At 47.6% G+C, this 23410-nt stretch overlaps 1 protein-coding gene across 3 annotated transcripts in view; it reads left to right on the top strand.

Annotated features, from left to right (window-relative positions):
- Nfyc (nuclear transcription factor Y subunit gamma) overlaps positions 1-13602 on the top strand; it is a 66438-nt gene extending 52836 nt beyond the window's left edge. For all 3 annotated transcript variants that reach the window (XM_052177236.1, XM_052177232.1, XM_052177235.1), the window contains 5 exons: positions 1913-2086; positions 5679-5837; positions 9287-9394; positions 11686-11745; positions 12779-13602. In XM_052177236.1, the coding sequence (XP_052033196.1) occupies positions 1913-2086; positions 5679-5837; positions 9287-9394; positions 11686-11745; positions 12779-12898 (621 nt within the window). In that variant the 3' untranslated portion in view covers positions 12899-13602. The remainder of the gene's footprint in view (positions 1-1912; positions 2087-5678; positions 5838-9286; positions 9395-11685; positions 11746-12778) is intronic.
- Positions 13603-23410: the final 9808 nt, after the last annotated feature.

The raw sequence follows: 23410 nt of genomic DNA, 5'->3' as shown, positions 1-23410 counted from the left end.
GGTTGTGAGCCACCATGTTTGCTGGGATTTGAACTCAGGACCTCTAGAAGAGCAGTCAGTGCTCTTAACCGCTGAGCCTTCTCTCCAGCCCCCAGCCTTCCTATTTCTAAAATAGGAAGGGGAGACCTCAGTGAGGGGGAAAATAGACACTGAACTTATTTCCACAGCTTTGGAAAGAGCAGTTAACCTCAGTTTTGTGGTCTAAAGGAATATTGGTATGTACCCCTGCCAAGACATGGTTGCCAGATGGCATTTGCTTAAAATGGAAAAGAAACCAAAGTTGAAATGGACCTGGCTTTGACTGGAAGTTGAGAAAATAAAAGTTCTCCTTTTTTTTTTTTTTTTTTTTTGCCTCTGCATGATCATGTTGAGGATGGAAACTGGGTTTAAAGCATAGACTGTCTAACCCTGAAGGTCAGCTTATGCTTAAAGACTGGCTGGATAACCAGAGCGTAAGGAGCAGTTTTGTGGTCTGGGTTGATGTTGATGACCATTAGGGAGCCTTGTTATGTAGAGATTCAGACATCTTAGAGGCTAGTTATCCATGATCCCAGTTACAGGATCAACAGGCAAACAAGCAGCATGCTACTACAAGAACAACTTTTCCCACACTCGATCACAGGATCTGAGGCATTCTTTTGTAGTTATTGGTTATAACTGTTCAGTTTAGAAGAATTCGTGCTGCAGCCAGTATGCATTCAGAAAAGTACTTCTCTGTTTCCAGCTTTCTGTTTGTCTGATAAGTAGACTCATCAGTCAGGCAGTACCTCTATGGAACTGCCAGGGGCAGTAGCGAGCAGGCAAGCAAGAGGCAGCAGTACTTACGTCTGAGCAGAACTGACAGCTTGTCATGAAGTGCAAAATCTTGCAATAAGTGTCCATGACAGTGTAATGGAAGCATGCTTTAGAGGCATTGAGCAGGTGAGAAGGTCTCAGTACCTTGAGGAAGTATCTTGTTTCTAAAACCTCACAAGCATAGCTCTGAATAAGGAAGCGAATAAAATTAGCTAATACTTTTACTCAGCCCATGTAGTGGAATATTTTTGTTGTCCTGGACAGGGATACCATGTGTCACAGGTCACTCGGGATGAGATGCTGATCTCTAGGTGGTCTGAGGCCCACCAACCCCTGGGCTGTAACCATGTTGTAGTGTGTGTAAACATCCTACACTCTCAGCTGTGAGCTCAAGGTGGCTGGGAGAGGGTTGTTTACTCCTTCTGCCATGGAAAACGTCAGCTGAAGAACAATCTCTTCATCCAACAGATCGGACAGAATGCTGCTTCCCTAGTCAGCCTAAGCAGCGCCCCAGCGGAGAGCTATCGTCAGGTCCCTTGGGTTGCATTTCTGTGGCTAAGTACAACTAGACTAGGGTGGTTTGCTGGGGTAGACACATCAGTGACCAACATAGAGCTTCCAGTGTGTTGTGAAAAGCTGGCTCTGGAATTCTAGTCTAGGAAAAGCTGTTTCATCTCTCCCTGATAGGAATGAGGGGTGCTGTTTTCTATGGGACTTGGGGATAGTAAGTTTAGGTAGCATCTTCCATTGCTGGCAGGTAGCACTGTTCTTCCATCACAGGCTTTGACAGAATCTACTGACAAGCTCTGCTGGTGCGTGGTTGTTGCTTACGGTAATTATTTGCCTGTTTGCAACTCATCACACAGTGGATGATTACTCTGGACGTCAGAAAATTGGCTGTATGTTCTGTGAAGCTTATAGAAAAAAACTGTTATTTTTAGTTTGATTTAGCACAACTGGTCTCTCCAAATTCCACTTTTCCTTTGACTGCAAATGTGGAGAGCTCAGCATTCGCCAGGCAACTGCACATAGCCTGTTTCAGGGAAGAGTGGAAATTCACTGTGCCGGTTGCTGAGTCTGTTTTTTCCCCTTACCTGCTTCTCCTTCTACCCCACAGGAGGAGGTACGCCAGTCTGTGACTCCTGCGGAGCCTGTCCAGTACTATTTCACGCTGGCTCAGCAGCCCACTGCTGTCCAGGTCCAGGGACAGCAACAAGGCCAGCAGACCACCAGTTCTACGACCACCATCCAACCTGGCCAGATCATCATTGCGCAGCCTCAGCAGGGTCAGGTCTGTGAGTGACAGGGGATACCCCCCTAGCAACGCAGTGTCTCTTAGGTTTGGGTGGGGAAAGTGTGACCAGTACAGAGAGAGGCCATCATCTTTACAGAGTGCTGCATTTGATGTCTGGAAACCCCCCACATTGAGTCACAGAGTCAAAGTATCTCCCTAATCTCTCTGGACCCTGTTTTCCTCTTAGGTCAGATAAGGAAAGTGCAGTGGACAAGATGTTCTCCAGGATCCCTATGAGCTCAGACATATTAGAAGGAAAAAAATTTCTCTAATGCACCCATGGACAGTAGTGGGATGTCTGTAAAAGATCTTTTCAGTGGATTTCATACCTGCTACTTGTCTATACCAGGACTGGAATTTGTACCTTAAAGGGGAGAACAGTACTATTGCTAGCTTGCATACCTCTCCTTTCTGGTACTTCTCTGTCCTACTGTATTTGTGTCAGGTGACCTTCTCCTTTGACAATAGTAATCAGAGGATTTTTTTTTCTCCCCATAGTACTGTTGAGAGCAGTACCATCCGTTGGGAGTCATGAGAGGCTGCAGAGGACTCAGTACTGTGAGCTCTGAATCCCAATTCTGTCAGTCATTACTTTATTTATTCATCAAACAGTGAGCATCCTCTGTGAGTAAAGTCTTATGCTAGGTATTGGGGACATAAGCATGGATAAAACAATCCTGATTTTCAAGGAATTCACAGTAGTTTTAGTTGGGGATACAAATACTTTTAAAGGTTATAGCATCACATGGGATGAGTAAAGAAAGTTAAGTCAGCCTTAGAATTATATACAAAGTGTTACCAAAAGAGTATCTAGCAAAGATGTGAGGAATTGGAAGGGAAAGTGGTTGGAGGTTCCTGAAAAGAATAATGTGGCTTTTAGAGGGATCGCTGGAAGTGTTAATATATTGGGAAAGCATTAGGTATTGCTACTCGAAGCCCCAGCATAGCCAACAGTTTAGAAATGTGAAAAAGCTGGGCATGGTGGCATATGTGCCTAATCCCAGCATACTGGAGATGGGGATGGGAGAATCAGAAGTTTGAGACGAGACTCAGCTCTATGAAATTCTGTTTCAAAACAAGTAAAGCAAGCAAGCAGACAGACAGAAACATGAGAAGTGGCCAAGGAAATGGTGTGAGGATCTAATTAGTATGAGAGGTATCTAGGCGAGTCTAGAAGCATATCCTGGAAAGTCTTGTATATTCTAGTGAAGAACTAAATTTGCCAAAAGAAAAGTGTTAGAGTGGGATGGATTTAAAAAAAAATTTTTTTTTTTTTTTTTACTTTAGGGTTTATTTCTTGTTTATTTACTCGCAAAATAGAAATATATTGAGTACTTTCTTTCTGACAGACACTACTAGGCAGGCAAGGTTCAAAACTGATTATGGCCCAGTCCTTGCCTCAGGATTCACTGCACCCTGAAGCCCCAGGGACAGTCTTTGGCTCATGTTTGTGCCTCTGCAGTGAGAAAACTTGAGCTATCAAGGGCTGGCCCTGATTGGCTGATTATCCCAAGATGTCCATGGCTGCCGTGCTTACATGTGTAGTAAATCACTATTTGATTTACCCATGGACTGTCCATGGGTGATTTGGCAGTTGCCATGCTAATACAAGGGCTCATTTTCTTGAAACAATTTAGAAATACCTTGGAAATACTCTCAAAAATTAAGTTGATGGAGTACAATGATGGGCTCGCAGTGTGCTTGGTTTTGGTCAGCAAAGATTTCATCTGTCTTCCTTGCCTGCTAGGCTTGGAGATGAGAAAGCTTGTGAAGTTGGTGAGGCTGTTTATTGCTGTCCTACTGGTTTAGGGTAGCCAGGGGCTAGGTCACACCTCCCTAGACTTACAGTGAGTAGTGAAGGCTGTTTCATTTAAGTACAAGTATCTTTTCTAAGATAGGATATACATTATAATAAAAGTTGGAAGGAACTGTGCTGAAGTGAATCTGTGTTTTCTGGTTTTAGTTGGGAACTCCCTTCTGGAGGTCAGAAATAGGTCTTCATGCTAGGCAGGTAGAAGAGATATTTGCTGTTGTCCTAGACCACCAAGGAGAGTTTTTTCTGAGAATGCTGTCTCTCTTCTTCCAGTTTTCAGGAATTTCCCCTTACCTAGTAATCTCTTAAATATCTTCTCTAGTTCCTATGACCTCCCCTTCCCCCTTATAATTTTAGTTACCAAGTTACTACATCTGGGGCACCTGCACAGTCAAGAATTGACATCAGAACAGCAACATCATTTGAAGTCCATGATTCTTTGAGACTCTTCGTTATCATCTGGTTGACAGGGTTGTTAGCTCCCACCAGGAAAGATCATGTCTGACATGGATGAGAATACAGGTGTAGGTACTCCACCTCTTTCCCATTAATTACTCCTACTGTTAGACAGGTGAGATGCACTGTCTTCATTTCTCTGTAAAAGTCATATCAAAGAAGCTGAGCAGTGGTGCTGCATACCTTTAATCCCAGCACTTGGGAGGCAGAGGCAGGTGGATCTCTGTTATGAATTTGAGACCAGCCTGCTGCAGAGTGAGTTCCAGGATAGTGAAAACTACACAGAGGAAACCCTGTCTCTCAAAACCTTTTTTAAAAAGTCATATTAAGCTGGGCAGTGGTGGTGCACGCCTTTAATCCCAGCACTTGGGAGACAGAGGCAGGTGGATTTCTGAATTCGAGGCCAGCCTGGTCTACAGAGTGAGTTCCAGGACAGCCAGGGCTACACAGAGAAACCCTGTCTCAAAAAAAAAAGAAAAAAAAAAAGAAAAGAAAAAAAAAAGAAAGAAAGAAAGAAAGAAAAGAAAAGAAAAAAAAAGTCATATTAAGGGCTAAGGTCTTGAGATTCAGAGTCTGCTTTGTAGTGATAAAGCTGCTAAGTGCAAGTCATGGATGTAAGGCAGAAATTCCTTAAGCCTGGGCTCCTCATTCCTGACCGTTGAAGCTGTGCTATGCTGGGTGCTATTGAATAAGGCTAGGCTTTCCTGAATTGTCAGCGTCTGATGTTTTCACTCTCTCCTGTGGGGAGCTGTGCTATAGTCCATAGCAACTGTCTGGCTAAGCTGAGCAAGGCTCACTCTGCTGCTTGAGTGGATGAGAGCCTACATGTGCTAGGCCTAGCCTTAGAGATGGCATGTGTGCTTTGTTTACCTTTCAGGGCGTTTCTTGCCTATAGTGTAGTCTAGGACCCTAAATATAATGCATTCGTGTCGGCTTCACTTCATGTTTCATTGTGCCCTCTAGATTCACCCTCTCCTAATTTCACATGGGTCTGTTTCTGTCAGTTGTCATGATTGCTTTGATTTTTTTCCCCTCTGTTTTACATGCACTTTGCCATCACAGAAGGACTGTGGAGTTGCAGCATTTGAAGCCCCGCTGGTTAAGCTTAGATAAGGCAGATATTCTGCACTGTGAACCTAAAACTTGGTTTGGCTTTCTTGTTTCTATTTCAGACTTCACTCTAGCTGTGTTGTACACCCATTAGGCTGCATGTTAAGAGGGTGACAAATTTAGGCAGGAATGCAGTGTGTGTGTTCCCAGTTTACTTCTGCAGGCTCCTGGCCAGAGCTCACACAGCTTTCTCTTGGCTCCTCCTTCTAGACCACACCCGTAACCATGCAGGTTGGAGAAGGTCAGCAGGTGCAGATTGTGCAGGCCCAACCTCAGGGTCAGACCCAGCAGGCCCAGAGTGGCACTGGACAGACCATGCAGGTGATGCAGCAGATCATTACCAACACAGGAGAAATCCAACAGATCCCGGTAAGCCTGTCCTCACTGACCCCAACTGAATGGATTTTTTCACCTCATGGTGTTGGTCTTCTCACTACACACCCAGCTTCATTCTATGTTTCCTTTCTGTTCTGCTTCACCAGGTTCTGACTTACCTCTGCTGCACCTCTTCTCTGTTCCCCTCCTACACCTACTCAGGGAAATCATACTAGCTATAGCTCTTGCCTCCTCCTCCTCTTCCTCCTCCTCCTCCTCCTCTTCCTCCTCCTCCTCCTCCTACTACTACTACATTATTTACTTGTTTGTGCATGAGTAGGTATGCTTTTTTGTATGTGTAGAAATCAGGACAACATTATGTAATGAGATTTTCCAAGGTGCTTTCATCTATACAAGTGGTTTAATATCAGCTAAAAGCTTCAGTATATATTTGTCAGGGAATTTGAGTATCACAACTTCTTCAACCACATGGGTCTTGGGGACTGAACTCAGGTCATCAGGCTTGGAAGCAAGTGACATTTCACCACCCCCAGACCTATCTTTTGATTAGCAGAAAATAAGAGGAGGTATGTAGAGATGGCCATAAATAACACTTGTTGCATATTGTTAAGTTGGTTCCCAGAGGAGCCTGTAGCAAAGTATATTTTTGGCCTCCATTTAACTTATCCATTCCTTTACTAAAAAAAGCCCCCTGTTCTTTTAGTTATCACAACAACTCTAGGCATGTAAGAAGCAACAAGTGATCAAAATGAGAAGGAGTAGAGCAGTCCTTCATGAAATGTAGACTGATAGGAATCCACTTGAACTTGCTTTGCCACTTCTCTGGAACAAAGCCAGCCACTCTTTGTCTCATACCCCAAAAGTACCAATGGTTCCAGGTATTTGGGTTCTACATTTCATCACTTTTTCAGCTACCAGTTCTAAGACCTTCCTTTTAAATGGTTCTCTTTTTTTATGTGTTGTTTATTTGTTTTCAAGACAGAGTTTCTCTGTATAGCTCTGGCTATTCTGGAACTCTCTGTAGACCAGGCTGGCCTTGAACTTAGATCCACCTGCCTCTGCTTCCTGGGAGCTGGGATTAAAGGCATGTGCCACCATAGTCTGGTTTATATGTGTTTTGTGTGGGCCAAAATAAGGTCATTTAAGAGTTCCCCCATCTCAGAGTGTAATTTTATCCTCTGAGAAACAAAGTATTGGTCAGAAGATGTATTAACAAAATTCAGTGCTTCATCTTCACTGCTCTCAAGATAGCGTCTCAAAAGCTGGCATTTCCAGACTCTGGAGGCTGCTCAGCAGTGTCTGTAATAATGGTGACCTAGAACACAGAGCCTTTAATTCCCTCATAAAAGCTAGAGAAGAGGCTTGTTTGTTGAGGAGCTTGGGCAGCAGAGCCATGAGGAGCAGTAGACCCACTTGTCTTGAAGGACTGAGGCCCAGGGTCAAGCCTGAGCAAAGCTGCTCACCTGTGTCTGAGCGGAGCTCCGTGGAGCCCTAGGAGCTGTCGTATGCGTCTCCTCTGGCTAGAAAGTCAGCCACCTATGACTGTTAGGAACCTTGCCTAAACTTGGGATAAGACTTCAGCTTTTCGCCCTAGGATTCTTTCCTGGCCTTCTAGATTCCCAAACAACTTTCAACCATAGAAATGAAAATTGCAGTACAGATTTGGTAAGAAATTTGGGCACAACTTGCCAGCAGCTCCTGTTGGCTCTGGAATAAAGTAATGCAGGTCACAATACACTTGCTGTATGTATTTCCATTGAACCAGATATTTAACAGATTTAAGTTCTGTGTCTCTATCATGCCTCAAGCAAATAGCTTTGAAGTTGTTCACCAAGAATATAAGTTATGGGGCTGGAGAGATGGCTCAGTAGTTAAGAGCTCTAACTACTCTTTCAGAGGTCCTGAGTTCAATTCCCAGCAAGCACTTGGTGGCTCAACAACCATCTGTCATGGAATCCGATGCCCTCTTCTGGTGTGTCTGAAGGCAGCACATACATAAAATAAGTAAATCTTTAAAACAAAAGAAAAAAGAAAAAGAAGAATATGAGTTATGGGGTGGGGTACAGCACTGTCAGTAGAGTGCTTGGCTAGCATGCACAGAGCCCTTGGTTTGATCCCTACTCCTGTATAAACTGCATGCTTGTAATCCCAGCACTTGGGAGATAGAGACAGGAGAATCAGAACTTCAAGGTCAGTCTTGTCTAGGTAGTGATTTCAGAGCCAGCCAGATGGATGGATGGATGGATTGATGGACGGATGGATGGACAGACAGACGGACGGATGGACATGTGTATATCTGTGTGGGTACATGTATGTGTATATATGTGTTGTGTTTTTAAAGAGCTTCCATTTTTCTTGATGGTTCAAATCCTTTGAAGCCAGCATTTCAGAGAAGCATTTGATATAGCACTGCATGCAGGGCGCAGCTTTATCCTGTCAGCATTTTCCTCGTAGAAGTAAGGTTCCTGGGATGAAGTTAGCTTTTGAAAGCCAGGAAGAAGCTTGTGCCAGTACAACGGTATGATGCTGTGTGCCTGAGGAAATTCTTCCTTGCAATATAAGCAAGCTGAATAGCCAGGAAGGTGCTTTCTGATCCCTAGATACAGACAGACCAAATTTAGCATGTATTCTCAAGAATCTCCAACCTCTGGAATGTGTGTGGGCATACACAACCACTCCTCCCCCCCCTATACCCTTTATCTCTGCTGACCCACAGATCTCAGTAACTGTCTCATTCTTCCCTCTACCTGAGCTCCAAGTGACAGCACATTCATGGCAGAGTGAATTCTAGGAGCCTAAGTTAAGGCTTTCAGCACGCAGCTAAGTGCAGGCTGCTGTATTACTGGTTATTTGAGGTCCCATCGTAAGCATGAAGAACTCCAAGGACAGTCTTGTAGCTTTGCTTTCCCATGGTGGGGTTTTCTGTGAAAGTTTTACTGACTTTACTTTCACTGGGGAGAATTTGGCCAGAAGCTAGTGCTGAATATCAAGGATCTTCAAAGTCTCCAGACCCCCCCCCCCCCAAAGTTCCTCATTGGTTCTAAATCTTGGGGACAGAGACAGTAAAGCCGGCCAGGCTTCTCCTCCCAGATGTGCTGAACAGCTTGACTTGACATCCATCTGTTTCGGGGCCTGACAAACCTTGGAACTGTTCAAAGCAGATGGTGACGGTGCGGGAGGGCTGCACTTAAAGCTCGGTCTGAAGTGTCAGGCAGTCTCTGGAAAGCCTGAGATAAGCACTGATCAAATAGCCAACTGCCCGCAGAGGATGGGTCTGCACCCAGATTAGGACATGCTCTTTACTGGGTGGGGGTGGGGTTGCTGTTGTTTTTTGGCCTGTGTTTAAAGGACTTTTTTTTTTTCAGGGTAGCCTTCTATTGAGAGACTTGCAGAGCATGTTCAATCCCTAAATCTGGTCATGGGAAGTGTGTGTGAGAGAGACTGTGCTCATCCCTGTGCTCTCTGTTTCTGCCCCACCCTAGGTGCAGCTGAATGCCGGCCAGCTGCAGTATATCCGCTTAGCCCAGCCTGTATCAGGCACCCAAGTTGTGCAGGGACAGATCCAGACACTTGCTACCAACGCCCAACAGGTATGTACACAGGAGACACAGGCTTGAGTGGGAGACAAGCATCAGCTGGCCAGCTTCCTGTAAGAACTCACTCTCATCACCCTGGCCTTCAGCAAGAACCATTTATCCCAAACCTTTATCTCTGCCCCTTATCCAGGAGTAGATGGAATTGACTGGAAAATGGGATTCACAATGAGTTTCTTACCATCTTGCTCTTGAGGGACAGAGGAACAGACAGAAGTCTCAAGAAAATCAGGAAGAACCCTGGTGTGTGTACACATCAGGCTGGAGGAAACTATTTGCCAGGCTGTATTCCATCGACAGTTTGTCTGGTGTTCTTGTGCTCTTGGGGAAGTATACTCACTCTACCTCCATGGACAGGCTCAGCCAGAGACACTCCCACCCCTCATGTCCTCCTGCCTTACCATCTTGAAAGCTGAATCATAAGTGCCAAGGGGACTGCTTACTCTAGACCTTGGACCAGAGGGCCATGGTCATCAGTTGTAGATGATGGGGACAGTGGTGAAGGGGATGCATTGTTAATGGATCCTTTCGCCTCAGACCCAAAAAAAGCAGCAATCGTTTAAGAGCTGGACCTGTCTGGCCCAGTTACATTTCTGGTGATGTATCTATTGACAGTGGTGACAGAGCTGAGTTAGAGCAGGTCTCCAAAGATATCATTTGGGAAAATGTGAGGAATGAGCCAAAAGTAAGGCATCTGAGCTCAGGATCACCTCTGGAATCATTAAAGGACCTTTTCTACACCTGCTACTACTTATGGTGCTGGGCTTCCCATAAGTTTCTTGGGTCTCAGTGACACTGATGGACTTACCAAGATTGGTGATGCCCGCGAGCCTGCCTCCCTTTTCCCTACTTCTTTTTTCTTTTCTTTAAAAGCATGTAGGTAGGATTCTTACAATATTCTTGATATTCAAGAAGCCTTTTATGACATGGAAGTGAGAAGGGTTTGTGGTTCCTCAGAGGCTAGTTTGGGCAATAGAAGCCAGAAAGTGGGGAGAATGGGAGATCCAGGAATCTTGTGGGTACTTTGTGGCTACCTAATGTCTCCATGATGTAATTTTACAAGTTGGCATCTAATAGTTGTTTAAGAAATGTTTGTTGAATGCATGCTGGATAAAATGCATGTGATTTAAAGGTAAATTAAACTTTTTTAGCTGCTGTGGATAGCAATCTTGCTGGTCACAAAGCACAGTTGGCCTTAATCTGTGAATATTATTGTTTGTCTTGGACTTGTTCATTTATCCTGAAAGCATTTCTGCAGGACTGACTTTGCACTAGGGGAGTGTATACATTAATCAAAGCTATCTACAGTTCTCAAGCAGCTTACAGACCTACAGAAAGCAAAGGACCTAGAATAAGAAGTAATAATAAGCCCTTCATACCTGCCCCTTTCTTGGTCCTTAGAACCCTTGCTAGGCTTGCAGGAGCTGTTTTGGATCATTTGTGAGGACACGTGAGAGAACAAGCTCTACCTGATAGATTGACTCTGATAATTCCAAAAGCTGGTACAAGGCTGCTGCAGGTTGCATGTTCCACAAACACACATGCACACGCCCTAGCCTTTGCAGTTTGCCCAGCTCTTCCCAGCAGCTGTCACCATATCCTGCAGCTCTGCTTGGTGGTGTAAAGTCCTGTAAAATGTGAAGTGTGGGGAGTAAATGTTTTTGCTGAGCACATCTCTCTCTCTCTCTCTCTCTCTCTCTCTCTCTCTCTCTCTCTCTCTCTCTCTCTCCTCCCTCTCTCCCTCTCTCCTCCTTTCTCTCCCTCTTCCCCCCCTCCCCGCCCCCACCCAGAGGACTGCACACCGAGTGTCGGAAAAAAGTACTTCATGGCTTGCCATGGGGACTGTGAGGGCCAGTCTGCTGCTCACTGGGTGTTTCATGTTGCAGTCAGATAATCTGGGTGACATGGGCTTGGTTTGGGACCAGCCTTCCGAGGATGGAAGGGACCACTCACCACTTTGCCCTTCATTTTGCAATCTGCTTTCACTGGCTGAAAAATAAACTTTTAGGCTTTCTAGTCAAAGCCATAACTATGACTTTAAAGCTGATGCGCCTCATACCTTGCGGGGAGATGGTGGTTCTGATGTCACTGTGTGGGGCCAGATCTTTGCTAACTCTAAGTGGAAGGAGACTGAGAGAGACTCTTGCTCTGCAGGCCTTTGTCAAACACCTATTCAGTGGCAGGCCTCATTCTGAACATTTTGTAAGCCTTGTGTCTTTTGATCTTCATGTGGTGGGCTGATAGACCTGCAGCTAACACGCCTGCTCTCTCTTTGTGCTTCCCTACAGATCACACAGACAGAGGTCCAGCAAGGACAGCAGCAGTTCAGCCAGTTCACAGATGGACAGGTAGGGACCCAGCCTGAGTTGGGGTCCAGGGATGGCAGGCAGTGTGGGTTTGGATGGGTATGGCTTTCTGCCTAGTAGTGAACAAAACATTGTTATACAAATAGTACTCCTTTCCATCTGCAGGCTGTGAGAGCCAGAAACAAACAAACAAACAAAACCTTAAGTGTTATACAGCTCAAATTACCATCTGGAGGTGGGATGTGCCTCTTCCAATTCACTCAGTTATTGTTACAGAGCCAGCACTAAAATGCAGGTTTTCTGGTTTCTTCTCTAGGACTACCTTTTCCTATTCCGGGACACTTAGGTGTGTGGATTAGTTTAAACGAAGAACATCTAACTGCTTGAACACTCTCAGATACCTAAGAAAGGGGTCTTCTCTGCTCACCTGCCTTTCCCTCACAGCATAGTCAGTCTCTGGATCCACTGAAGATGAGATAGGTGATATGTCCAGATTAATGTCTTCTGATGCCCAGAAAGAGAAGAGTTGGCTTCTGGCCCCTCCGATCTCTGCCAGGACTAGTGATAAGCTCTTAGGTCACGGGTCCTCTGGGTGGTTTCTTTCAGGGGCCCCCAAAACCAGGAGACTGGACTGCCCTAATTTGTCTTCTTTGCTCTGACAGGCTTGGTTGTAGTAAATGTTTAACACCAGACCCCCTCCTTGCACAGATGACTTGGAGGAAAGGTTTGAGGATCTTGGTTTGTAAGATGCCAGTACTGTCTATGGTCAAGTGCTTGTAGTTGTCAAAGCAGAAAAGGATGCAGCAAGTTTGAGCTAACTGGAGAGCAGAGAGAAATGAAAGACACAGTAGGTGTACACTAAGCTACCTCACCTGGCAGTCTGGTGCCTCCTGTGCCTACTGCTTGTTGTCTCTCTCCCCTAAAAAGACAGCTATTCCATCTCCCTTCCTTCCCTCTGACACTTTGTAGTGGGTAGTAGTTAAGGTATCTGGGGCCCCGTCCAGTTGGAGGCCTACAGAGCGCTGTCTGCCTCTATCCCAGGAGTGACCTCATTCTCCTCTCTACCCTTTTGCAGCAGCTGTACCAGATCCAGCAAGTCACCATGCCTGCAGGCCAAGACCTCGCCCAGCCCATGTTTATTCAGTCAGCCAACCAGTCCTCTGATGGGCAGACTCCCCAGGTGACTGGAGACTGAGGGCCTGAGCTGGCAAAGACAAGGACACCCAACACAATATTTGCCATAGAGGCCCTAGGCGATGGGGACATACCCTCCCTCACCAGAGGACCCGGGACTTCATTGCCTCCTGCAGGCTAAAATACTGGTGCACTACTTTCCACGCCTGGGGGACTAAGATTCTACAACAGAAAGATGCAATATTTTTTATTTTCTTTTTTCCATTTTTGTCTCCAAGGAATCAATATTTCAATATTTTGGGCTATGTGTCCAGTGCTATGAAACAAGAATATTAAATAACATATTTATGGCCTTTTCTTGAAACATGTGGTTGAAGAAATAATTCTCTTGTGTGTTTCCTGGCTTGGGCACTCACCACCACTGCTAAGGGTGTACAGGATTTCCACTCTGCCAGTTCTACCCTCAGAAAAAAAGAAAGGGTCAGACCCTTTATCCACCAGCATTCTTCTCTGCCCCTTCCTCAGAACCTTCCGAATCCAGAAGATGTAGAAACATTTCTCGCCTGTGGGCCATGAGCTCATTCTCCACAGAGAGCTGGTTTCCTCCCCATCCCTTCTCTCCAAGACCCAGGACAACCAGGATTTTGTGCACTGTTCTGGCCACTGTTTTATTTTTAAATACATTAAAGATTGTGCTCATCTCCGTTGCTGCATGGACTTCAAACTGCATGAAATGCAATAAATCTTGTTTTCGGTACTTGAGAATCTGTGTCTGGGACATTCATGGGGGCTACTCACTCGGGAAAGGCTTGGAAGGGTTGATTTGTCTCAAGGCTGGATGTCAGGACAGGTGGACCATTGTACAAAGCCAAGGGAACTTCCAAACTGAGATTCTTGACTGGCTTACAAATGAATTTCATCAGAACATGTCTCTTGGCTCAGAAAAGCCTCGCCTCACCCAAATGAACCACTTGTATGGCATTGTGGGAACATCTTTCCAGGAGAACACTGGCTTCTGTAGCAAACAAGGAACCCAGGAAACCTCTGCAACCTTCCTCCGCACAGTGGCTTTTGCCACTGCCTGCTGTAGTTCTCATCACCAAAGGCTTGGCTCTGCCATAGAGGGCGGCCCATGGCCCTTTGCCACCCATCATGTTAGGGATCTAGAGGACCTCATGTGCACTGTGGCATGTGCTTGCCCCCACACATAAACACAGTGAATCAATACATGCAGAATGTTTTTGAAAAAGTTTGGTTGGTTGGTTGGTTTTAGGATTTTTGGCCAGAGCCTGTTTCCTGTCCATTGAAGCAAGGGCAGCAGAAAATAGCCAGCCATGAGCAGTCTTTCAGACATCCTTGTCTTTTTACGACCATAGTTGGGCCTGCTGTCACTGTATGATAGCTCTGTGCCAGGAAAAGCAAAGATGGGTTTGCCATAATCTGGTAGACAACCCCTGGGCTTTGGGCTCGAAGGGTAAGGTTGTGCAGGGAAGAGGCTCATACTAGACCCTGCGAGCTGAGGCCTGGTATCCTTGGGATTCCCTTGCCACAGATGGCTCACTGTAAACCTGCCTGGTAGGGTAGGCATTGACATAGCAAAGACTGATGGGTCACACCGCCTCTTAAAATGTAAGTCCTAAGTTCTGGGGCTTACATTATATTCAGGTCTGGCCAAACTGCCCTTTACTCCTTGGGCAAAAGATAGGGAAGACTATTGGCTTTGCTGGTGATCATTTGCTTATTGATACCTCACCTGATATAAAGTAGGATTAGTAAAAAACACCACTGAATGAGAAACTGGGATCATAAAATAAGAGCACATACATGTGAGTCATCAGGACCTACATGATAAACGGCGGTGGTGGTGGGCACGCCTTTAGGCCCAGCACTTGGGAGGCAGAGGCAGGTGGATTTCTGAGTTCGACGCCAGCCTGGTCTACAGAGTGAGTTCCAGGACAGCCAGGGCTACACAGAGAAACCCTGTCTCGAATAAACCAAAAAAAAAAAAAAAAAAAAAAAGACCTACATGATTTTGAAATGATTTGGCTCTGAGCTTCTGGGCCACCAAAGCAAAAAGCTAGGACCAAGTAAAGGATTCATTCATTCATTCATACCTTAAAGAAAAGTAACAATTTTACAAAACTTTTCCTAGTTTTAAAGGTGTTGGATAGAGTTTCCTTACCAGAGAAGCAGAGAAGATTAAGTATCTCACCATTAACTATCAAAAAGTAGGCTTAGCAAAGCTCCCATGTGCTTCTAATTCCCAAATTGGCTTTTCCACCTATCCCACACAAACCCTCCTGTGTGGTGTGTCACACCATTGAATAGGTAGAGGCCTGTTCACAGCAAGAAGCTGTACCCTGTTTTCTGGTGCCCCCTGTCCCACCCTGCTTCCCTTCCACTCATTACCACCTGCTTTAATTTAGACTTCATTCTTTCCTTGTTAAGTATTTGAACTGATTGGTGTGATTGGCCAGCATTTTCGGCACACAGCACGTCCCCTGGGCCCATTCAGATGTATGCAAACCCTTCAGCCCCAAAGAGCCCCTCTCTAATCCCCAGCATGAGCCCCTTGCAGTCATCGGAGCACTCAGCATTTCCAGATGTTCCCACCTTCAGTCTAATTGTGATCTTCACGGTGACCCTTCAGAAGCCAGGCAGACGGAGTACAATCCCTGAGTTACCGGCAGTTTGAGAGGTCCAAATGCAATGACTTGTCTAAGGTCATTCTGAATTAGGGAGCGGGCTTAAATACAAACCTTGGTTTCCCGTTCATCTCCAGACAGATGCTTTATCCAAAGGTGGGAAGGGGTGTGTGAGAGAGGAAAGCTTTACACAGTGTCCCGCGCTGGCTTTCACTCGGCTCCCAGGCCACTGTCCCAAGCCCTGAGTGTAACGGAGTAGTAAATAAAGTTGGTGCAGCTCTCCCATGGCTGGGTAGGAACTGGAGACCCCTGGGGCTGAGCGACAACAATGTGGCCGATGCCTTGCTGCTCAGGTTGGCCAAGGCCACTAGGGGGCAGCATACTGCCCTTACCTGGTCCCTTACCATCTAGTTCCATCCTCTTCTCGATTTGAGAGAGTTCTAAGAACTAAAGGGGGTGTGACAGTTTTCTGCTAAGACCCCAACAAACCCCTTGAAGAGAGGGTCCTTTGTGATAATGGTAGGACAGGAAACTTCCCTCTTTGGAGTAATGTTTGAAGATACATAGTCCACAGTCCTCACCTTTGTTTCTTTGCGTCCTGCTTGCCCCCACTGCCCACTGACTGCACTCAGTGTTCTTGTACTAACCGGTTGGGTTTCTGAACGTGCGGCCATATTTTCAGAATGTGCTGGCCCTAATGCCTGGAAAGCCCTTTCATTTATTGATCTCATATACATCCATCAAAGCCCAATTGAAATGGCTCTCACTGAGAAACTTCTAATTCCTTGGGCAGAGTCAGCGAGGACTCTTTGATGCTCCTACATCAACGTCTTCAGACTATTATTAGAGCTCACATGCACAGCTGTGCAGCAGGGATTTCTTTGGCACCCTGTGCGCATGTCAGATGCTGTTTGGGACATTCTGCATCCAGTTGAGAACAAGCCAGGTGAGGTCCTGCTGCTGTTTACTGAAGCACCTGCACACATTCTCCATCCCTGCTCTTTGAGGTATTTTGTTCAGTTTTGGGTTTCGGCTTTTATATTTTGTTTTTTTTTTCTTTTTATGAGTACTGATGGTCTGCTAGGCAAGGGTCTCTAAGACCTTGTAAGAAATTATTCTGGAGGAAAATAGAGCTAACTGGGGGGGAGGGGCAGAGGGCTTACCTAACATATAAAGCCTTGGGTTTGATCCCAAGCTCATCACAAACTGGGCATAAATAGTACACACCTGTAATTCCAGCACCCAGAAGGTGAAGACAGGGACAGGAAGTCCAAGGTTATTGTCCACATTGCAAGTTTAAAGTCAGTCTGGACTACATGAGACCCTGTCTCAAAAAAAAAAACAAAACAAAACACTTGATCCTATGTTGACTCTCATTTCAACATCATGTTAATAAGTGAGTAGTCTCTCCAGCTTCATAAGGAAGAAACTCAGGTACAAACTCAAACCAGTTTGTGGTGCGCACACCTTTCATCCCAGCACTCGAGAGGCAGAGGCAGATGGATCTCTGAGTTCGAGGGCAGCCTGGTCTAGAGTCCAGGACAGCCAAGACTACAGAGAAACCCTGTCTCGAAGGAAGGAAACAAAGGACATTTCTCAAGGGCACCGGCCGACTGTCAGTCTCATGTAGCCTGGCCTCTGTTGGTCTTGCCCCTTTCCACAGCACCAGCTACCTGTAGTGCTTTCTAAGGTGACATCTGAGATATTGAGAGAAGACCCTGTGGTGGCCAAGTGCCTAGTCACATGAGTAGTTTGGACACAGCCTCTTCAATGCCCCAGAGCCAGGCAAGTGATATCATCCCTAGCTTGGGTATCATACCACTGCCATAGTCCAGAAAGAGGGGACAAGAAGACAAGGCTGGCATTCAAGAGGGGAAAATCTGAGCTGGGTCCCAGCTGGGTCACACTGGGCTGGGTTCCTCTGTCTGGCTAGTGCTAGGGCAAGATCTGAAACAGAGCCCCAGCTGGCCTGCATATCGGAGCCTCCAGCCCCTTCTTGGAGACCTGGCCTTCACTGAGCCCCAAGGCACCTGAGTGCGCTCCCAGCCCCTTCCCCTTGGGCTCTATGCCTTTTTTAACAGGTGATGTCTGTGGGACAGAAGCTTTCTAAGATAATGTATGTCCAAATGTCTTTATTTTGCCCTTTGATTTAAACAACAGTTTGGCAATAGATGGAAATGAAGGTTCACAATTTTTTGCCCTCAGCACTCTGAAGATGTTCTTCCACTGTCTTTTGGCATCTGTTGTTGCTGATGAGAAGTTTTCTGTCAATTCAATTATTGGACCTTTGTAGATAAGTGATCTTTTCTCTCTGGTGGCTTTTAGAATTTCCTCTTTATTCTTGATATTCTACACTTTTGCCTAAAAGGTGTCTAGATGTAGGGTTTTGTTTTGGTTTGGTTTGGTTTGGTTTTCGTACTGTCTTATTAGGTGATCTGTACATGTCTCAGTTCTAGGAAAAGCCTGGTCACCTTTCAGTATCTCCTGAGTGCTGACACACATACTGAAGACTCCCATTTGTGTTGTGATATTTCTTCGTCCACATGTTTAATTCCCTTATTCTGCACTTCAGTCTGGTGGACTTTCCCAGTTATAGTTTCTAATCTAGTGATTCTCTCCTCAGCTCTATTTACTAATTTGCCCATTGGATTTGTTATTTTTCAATATCAATGACCTTAGTTCCTCAAAAATTCAAGATTAGTTGTGTTCATTTCTGCTGCCTGTGTCTGCTTGGTGTCTTCCTGATTTTGTTATATAGATGCTGATTCTTCCTTTATCTTCTTGAAGATTTTTAACTGGATCAAACTTCTTTCAGACTGTCCCATTTTCTCTGTGTCTTTAGGTATGATGCATAGCTAGATCCTGTCTTTAAAACAATCCAGCATTTTTCTCCCACACCTAACATTTCAAGAAAAAGCTTCTATTGATATTTGATGAGGTTTGAGGTCAGAGACAAGGAAGCCTGAGACAGCTTAAGACTAAGCTTGCCCTGGAAGTGCTGTTCTCTGTGCCTCTTGTAGCTGAACTCATACCTCTCTTACCAAATATCATCCTTTTCTGACTTCCCTCCCCTGTACTCCTGGTCTGCAGTCCCTCCTACTCTCAAGGTATGCCTCCTAACATGTTTATTTTTGCCAGGAGAGCTAGCTAACTTGCTTGCTTGAGTTGTTTGTACTAAGGTTTGAACCCAGGTCCTTGTACCTGCTAGGCAAGTGCTTTGCCATTGAATCCATCCTCAGCCCTGTTTTTGTGTTTTATTTGGAGACACGGTCTTACTAAGTTGCTTGAGCTTCCCTTGAACTCCAGCACTAGTGATCTCCCAGCATCAGCTTCCGGAGTAGCTAGAATGGCAGACAGGAGCCTCCAGATGACACTTGGTGACTCAACGCAGCCCTTTCTCTGCACTCCAACAGCTCTACTGTCCCAGTGACTCTTGCTGAGGCCAAGGACCTGCCAGGAGGCCCCCAGGACCACGCTGCTATGGAAGGAAGAAGAGTCCCCAGTGCAGAGGGGGAGCCTGCAAGTTAGGAAGGATTAGACCTTTGTGTCCACACCCTCCTCTCTCTTTGTCTTCTTAGGGTGTCCCCTGCCTTGCAGCCTTAGGATCAATGGGGGCTTACATTCACTGAGTTCAGAGACACTCCTCTCTGAGCTTCTCCCCACTTCTGTGGCTCGGAACTGTCTGGCTAGACAAGCTCGTCTAGGGGAGGAGCAGGTGAGTGATCCACTCAGATCTGAGTGAAAGGGGCTCCTTAGCCCTCTCCTGATCTTCAGAGCCCTTCTGTCCTATGCCTTCTGTCCATTCTGGGCTGTATAGGGGGAAGAGAGAAAGAAGGCCTCCACACCCCTCAGTGGCTTCCTGCTGTTGCTCTGTGAGCGCCTTCTGCCAGTTCTTACCTCAACAGTAAGATAAATGCCTCCTCTTTGTACAGCCTCTGCTGGCCTGTGCCTTCAGGCGTTGCTATGTCTGGCACTCCTGAGCCCTCCTCAGCTCTGGGCCTAGGCTCAGGTCCCATCTTCTATCCAGACTCTTGAGCCTCTGCTGCTAATCACATTTCTTCTTCCTTCCCTGTGCTCCAGAGCACCCTCCCGCCCCAGGCCCTGGCCACTCTCACACTCTGTAGCCTAAATGCTGTTGGGTAAGTCTCCACCCAGCCTGAGGCTGCCTGACAGGTATGAATCTTCTGAGCTCCCAGCATGTTTCAGAGATGCTAAAAGAGATGAAGCAGCAGTCTTGTGGAGCCGTGGGCCATAAAAGTTATTCTCTGGCAGGGCAGTGGTGGCATGCCTTTAATCCCAGCACTTGGGAGGCAGAGGAAGGTGGATTTCTGAGTTCGAGGCCAGCCTGGTCTACAGTGTTAGTTCCAGGACAGCCAGGGCTACACAGAGAAACCCTGTCTCGAAAAACCAAAAAAAAAAAAAAAAAAAAAAAAAACCCAAACCAAAAAAACAAACAAACAAAAACAAACAAACAACCCAAGTTATTCTCCAAGTCCCCTTCACTCCTGTCCCAAAGAAGGCCAACTGGCCTTCTGTCATTGCCAGTGACAGCTTCTTCCCTCCTTGGGCCTCTCACAATCCAGCAGCTCAGGAGAAAGTCAAGTGATGGCTCACACTGGTAATCCCAGCACTGCGAGGCCAGCAGGTGGATTGCCGCAATTTCGAGACCGCCTGGACTATGTGGACTGTGCAGCCTGCTGGGTGGGGAGACAAATCAGAGACCAGGGAGAAATAGGCAGGTGGGAGGAGCCTGGAGCCCCTCACCTCAACCGTTTTTTTGTTTGGTTTGTTTGGTTGGTTTTCTTACCACCTTATGATTCTATCTGCTGAAAGGAAGAAACAGGGACTCCTGGTGCTGACAGTGGCTGAAAACTGCTGAGCGCAGTCAACCCTCCCACTCCAGCAAGGAATCCGAGCTGTGAAATGACCTGAGGTCAGAACAGGAGTCAATCCCAGGGGTGAAGCTACCCCCGAGAACCTACGTGCCAGGCACTTCTAGACCTTGATCCTCTCAGATCTGGGCATCCTACCCTCTGGCAGGAGCCAGTGCAAGAGACGCAGAATCACCTCTTAGAATTCCTTCTCCTTGGCACTCAAGAGCCCAGCGTTCTGGGAAAGCGCAAGGCAGTGCCGGTGTGAGCTCACTGCCTGGTTGTATATCCTTAGGTGAGTGTCCCTAGCTCTCAGTCCATTTCCCACAAAGCACGGGACTCTGTTCTTTGTAAAGGATAGGACCTGGCCCACAGCTGGTGCTCAGCAGATGGGAACACTCTCCTTCCCCACCCTTCCTCGAAATCAATACCTGCTCCATTGATGGATGATGGAGACAGTGATGGATTACAGCAGATCGGGGAGTTGGCCTGTTCTTATACAGCCCTGAAAACTCAGAGCCAGGGAGAAAGAAACCTGGGGCAGGGGATAAGCTCTGAAGACTAGGCAGGGTTGCCAGGGAGCTGGGGCAGGGTTGAGGAAGTTGCTGAGGGTGGAGTCAAGGGCTTCAAATGTGGGAGTTAGAGTATGTGGGAAGCCATGGGATACTCCACCTCCCTCCAGTAGGGAGGCTAGACCTGGGAGCCAGAGACAGATGTTTGCTCAGAAAAGTGTCTTCGTCACTAAAGGCTGATGTGGGGAAAGTCCGTTCTCTGTCATGTCCTGGGAATCTGGATGGGCACAGGAAGGCCACTGAGTAACACTCAGAGTGGCCTCCTGTCCTCTCTGGACTGTCTCCTCTGACACGCACACACATACACACACACACACACACACACACACACACACACACACACACACACTCCACAGAAGCTCAACTTTGCCAGGCCCTCCTAATACTGCCTCCCCTTCCCCCTAGGAAGAACTCTGTCTTCCTCCTCTCACTACCAATGCACATGACCCTCCACGAGGTACTGACCTTCCGAGATGGCCTCTTGGGACCTCTGTAGGTGCTTCTGAAATCTAGCTTCCAACCCTACAGGAACTACAGGTCTCTTACCTTCCCCCAGCCTTTGATGAGGCAATCGTGAATTGGAAAAGATGATGAGACCCTCTCCCTGCAGAGTTCCACTCACAGAGGCAGAAGAAGCTTGGCAGGCTCCCGAGGGTCGAGGAGTGGGTTCATAGGTGGTGCTCAACTGAAGGATCAGATTTCCCAGAACAGACCCAATTTTAGATATTCAGAATGCTGAGAAGGGCAACCTGAATTCAAGTTCCATCTCAGCTAAGATCAAAGCCTCAAAAGACCCCAGCGGCCACTTTGTGTTGTGTAATTTGAATTCTTGACTTGAGTCCCGTCCCTGGGCCTCTGATGGAGCACCGCAGTTTACCAGTCAGGAGAGGCAATGCCATATATGGGGTGGGGGACATACAGGCTTCAGCTTATAGGGAGAAGATAGCTATATCTAGCCCTGGCACTGCAGCTTGTGGGGCCCTGAGGTCCAGAAAGCGCCAGTCCTCAGTAGGTCAGGGCATGACCTTTGCAGGAGCAGCAGGCCCTGAGCGCCTAGCACCAGCAGCAGTGGGAGAGATTCGGGTCAGACCTCAGAACGCATCCCAGCTGGGCAGGAGGGGAAAGGGTCGCTAGGGGTTGAGGTAAGGCTGACTGCCAAAGCTGGCTTGAGGATCTCGGATCCTACACACCCTCCCGGCCCATAGCCCTCCCTCCAGCCCTCCCGCTCTGGCGCTCAGCAGATCAATGCTGCCTTTGCTGACAGCTGAGAATCGAGCTTGCAGCCCGCCCACTCCCCCGCCCCTCCGGCTAGCTGTGTCCCCCGAGATCCTCCCGGAGGAGTGGAGAAGAGTTTGCTGCGGAAGCGCTTCACCCTGGGGCAGGGCCTGCGGAGGGAGCGTCTGGTTTGACCATCGCTTTGGGTTGGGGAAGAGAGAAGGAGGGCCAGCAAGCCCGGATTATCACCTAGCACAGGGTCAGGAGGGCGAAGGAAAGGGGCCAGTCAGCTCACAGCTGGAGACGGAGGTCAGCCACCGAGAACTTTGTGCTGGAGAGGGTGCTAGACAAAGTCCGGGCGGGGGCCTTTGCGAGTGCTTTGTCCGGTCCCCTAATACTGGCTCAGTTTACGTCTATTCTTCCTATCTGTCCTAAACAAACTTTCCTGGCTAGAGAGTGGGAGAAGGGGGGATCCCACCGAGGCGGAGATAGGATGAGAAGATGAGGGCAGGTCTGTAATCAGGGAGGGAGCGGCCCCTCTATTCAGGGTGATCAATTGGGGTCTCCTCTTTCAACAAGACGGGAGGAGAGACTCAGCTGTGAGCTACACCGCCCCAAACATTTCGGTAGCCGTGGGGCACCAGGTCCTTCGAGTAGCAGCAGAAGGAACAGAAAGAAGCTGCGGTCCCAACTTCACTCAGCGCATTTTAAACACCCCTGCACAAGAAACCAAGGGCATGACCCGACGGGCACACCTCCTCGCTTACACCACCCATCGCGCTGCACTGCCCGGCTCTGCACAGCCTTCTTCACTCCCATCCATCCATCCATCCATCCACTCACACTGAACCCACGCAGACCCACGGCTGGCCAGCCAACTCGCACAAGTAGACACTTCTCTGGACACAGACACCTCCACTCCACGATATGAGTGTCCCTCGAGCGACCGCGGCCACAACTCCACACTCCACGCCCCACTTTCCACAACCACTCACCAGGCGTCCCAACCTCCCTCCCCCCGAACCGGCCACCAGGGCCACCACTCGTACACGCCCGGCCTCGGGACCCGGCGCGCTGCCCGCGCCACACACTCCGGGACGGTACACTCGGACTGGGCGGACCGCGCGCCCTGCCCCGCCGCGTCGGGCGCGGGTCCCCCTCCCGGTGCTCGCCTCTCTCGCTCCCTCCCGATTTGGGAAGGCTGCCGCGGGGCGGGCGGGGGAGGGGCGGGGCGGGGCGGGGGAGGGTGACGTGTGAGCGGCGCGCCGGC

This window comes from Apodemus sylvaticus, chromosome 3 (genome assembly GCF_947179515.1).
Source record: "Apodemus sylvaticus chromosome 3, mApoSyl1.1, whole genome shotgun sequence".
NCBI classification, from domain to species: domain Eukaryota; kingdom Metazoa; phylum Chordata; class Mammalia; order Rodentia; family Muridae; genus Apodemus; species Apodemus sylvaticus.
The sequence above is the reverse complement of the archived record's forward strand: the minus strand, read 5'-3'. Positions and strand labels throughout refer to the sequence as shown.